The sequence below is a fragment of the Montipora capricornis genome, chromosome 11 (genome assembly GCF_036669925.1).
Source record: "Montipora capricornis isolate CH-2021 chromosome 11, ASM3666992v2, whole genome shotgun sequence".
NCBI lineage: Eukaryota > Metazoa > Cnidaria > Anthozoa > Scleractinia > Acroporidae > Montipora > Montipora capricornis.
Genome location: NC_090893.1, coordinates 14,124,709 through 14,127,208, shown reverse-complemented (window position 1 = coordinate 14,127,208; position 2,500 = coordinate 14,124,709). Strand labels below are relative to the sequence as shown.

Below are 2,500 nucleotides of genomic sequence, written 5' to 3'. Positions count from 1 at the left end.
ATCTTACTGGGTATTGTATTCTTTCTTATTTATTGTAAATAATTCGTAAGTTCGTTAACTTAATTTTTTTAAATTTTATAGATACACTTTAGCTCTAGGTCCACATCAGCTTTTTAGCTGCCCTTTTTTTTATTGACCTACAAGACAAATAAAGTATGTATGTATGTATGTATGTATGTCACGTAACTTTCTTCTCCCTTTAATAATAGAGACACTGTCACGGGTTGACATGCGCAGTAGCATTCACTCTCTTCGAGACTTGTCATGCTCGACCGCCATTATGGAAATATCGGTAAGTTGAAGAATTCTGCATATATTTTGCATTAAATCAAGTTTATCTAAAGCAAATGCTATCTTTATCTAAAGCAAATTCCCCTCTGTCTTCGACCTTTCGTTTCCGCCCTGAGTTGATGCGTTTACCGCCATGTCCGGATCCTCCGCTAGACGCCATTTTGAATTTGTGATTGCTAGTAACTTGAAAAAGTCAGGCTGACTTTTTCAAGTTTCGATCAGCTACACGAGCATGCGCAGACCGTGACCGTGTCCCTTTAATAATGCCTTAATTAAATGTCATTTTTATCTGTTCAGGACACAGATATAATCTCTTTGGGAGAGTCAAGAGTAATTCATAGTTCGCTAATCTGATATTAAAAATCATTGCCCCATTTAAGAATCCAGGTACATTAAGGCTACTGAGGGGCTTTTGTAAGAACGCACTGTTTCTTATCTGGTGCATCAGCTGCGATTCGTTTGGTAGAAACAGTTTTTCATTTCGCGAGGTTCTGGCCAATCGTCTGAGACATGCCTTAAGAAAGGGAAGAAGAGAGACCCTGAAGACGAGGTTGGGACAAAGCATCCTCCAAGGCTTGACACGTTACCATGGCAACAGTTCACAGAGCACGTCAGCTATGAAAAAAATTTCAACCCTTCCAGTAGCATTTGTTTGTGGTGAGGTTTCAGTTTCCAGACGAACACGGTCGCAATATTACAGAAAAGAAGGGATAGCATAAGACCAAAGAAGTGTCTTCTTTTATTGACGTAAAATTGTAATAATTGTTGACGATAAAATGCTTCCGTAACTTAACTAAGTTTTCACTTCACTTCTTGAATGAGTTTCTCACAAAGATACAAGACAGTTGTTAAGACTCAGCACATCATGCTGCGCCCTGCCTGGACTGAAGTGCTGCGGGAATAGCAGTACTATCACAGGACTGGATGGGCATCCGAGCTAATTTCACAAGGTCATATGTTGAGCTCCTGTTAGTAACACTTGTATTTTTCGAAGTAAGTTCCAGTCATCATCGATAAATAATCATCTCTGTTCACTTAGCGCGGCTTATTATTTAAGAAAATGGCATTTTGCAAGGAAGTTGAACCAAAGAATCCTTAAATCGTGCCTGGACAACTCTGAAAAGGTTTGAACTCGTCCAAGCAGCCAATGGTAAAACGTTCACCACAGCAATTAGAATATGTCTTCTCCAGTCCTTTCTCCAAACTGCCATGACTGCCAAATTCTGGTATCGCGTTTCAATCGCCAAGGACATACTTGCGAAAAGCCACTCGATCACTAATGGAACTGCAGTCAACTTGGTAAAGGATAGCAAAACTGCCCAGTGGGTTATGTTCTTCACATAAATGATTTGGTACAAATGAAAGAATCCATTGATGGAGACAATTGCGGCGGACTCATAGAGCATGCTCATAATAGCGATATCCGCTGTTATTCTCTCGGTACGCGGAGTTCGGTAACGCCCCCAAGGAGCTGAAGCTCGTTTCAAGATTTGTTGGCATATGTGATCGATGACAACAACTATGCTTCGTTCTATGACTTCGGCAACGCCGTGAATTATTCCAAGATAGGCAATGGCTTTTAAGTTGCCGAGATCCACCTGCATAACCCGGAATATGATCGCTGATCCACTGTACAATGGCGCCATCATAACGTAAGAATAAGCTGGGTGTGTTATTCTCCAAAGTCTCTGAACACAAATACGAGATGTTGTCTTGAAGACCACCCCAATGAGCGGAGAAAATAGAGCGATGATTAATTTGCCTTTTTCGTTTTGTTTGTTATACGCAGGATACAGAAATAAAGGAAATATAATAGCTGGTATAAAAGGTAAACAATAAATGGCTGAAAAAAGCATGAAAGCAGCGTGTTTTTGTCGCTTTGAATGAAGGCAGAGATGATTTGCTAACAAGTAGTTGTGGCCAACAATACTCATGAGAAAGAGAATGTTAGCAGGGATGACTTGTTCGTTGTCGAAGAGCGGGAACGATTTACTGGATCCCAGAGCTTGTAAAGTCACTCGGTACAGTGAGTCCAAGAAATACATAAACATGCAACATAAAAAGAGTTTTTTCTTCACTCCCGACAATTGATATGGACGGAAAAGAAGTAGCGCAAGTGGAAAAACCCAAATATATAAAAAGAAGATAGAGATGATATTACAAATCACCTGCATCCATTGTAACTTTAGCGACATCGAGTTCTTTAGTT

The 2,500-nt window shown here is 40.1% G+C and overlaps 1 protein-coding gene across 1 annotated transcript in view; it reads right to left on the bottom strand.

Annotated features, from left to right (window-relative positions):
• Positions 1–192: 192 nt before the first annotated feature.
• LOC138024054 (uncharacterized) overlaps positions 193–2,500 on the bottom strand; it is a 2,967-nt gene continuing 659 nt past the window's right edge. Inside the window, exon 1 of the mRNA XM_068871141.1 lies at positions 193–2,500. This exon is cut by the window's right edge and continues 659 nt beyond it. Within this exon, the coding sequence (XP_068727242.1) occupies positions 1,344–2,500 (1,157 nt within the window). The 3' untranslated portion in view covers positions 193–1,343.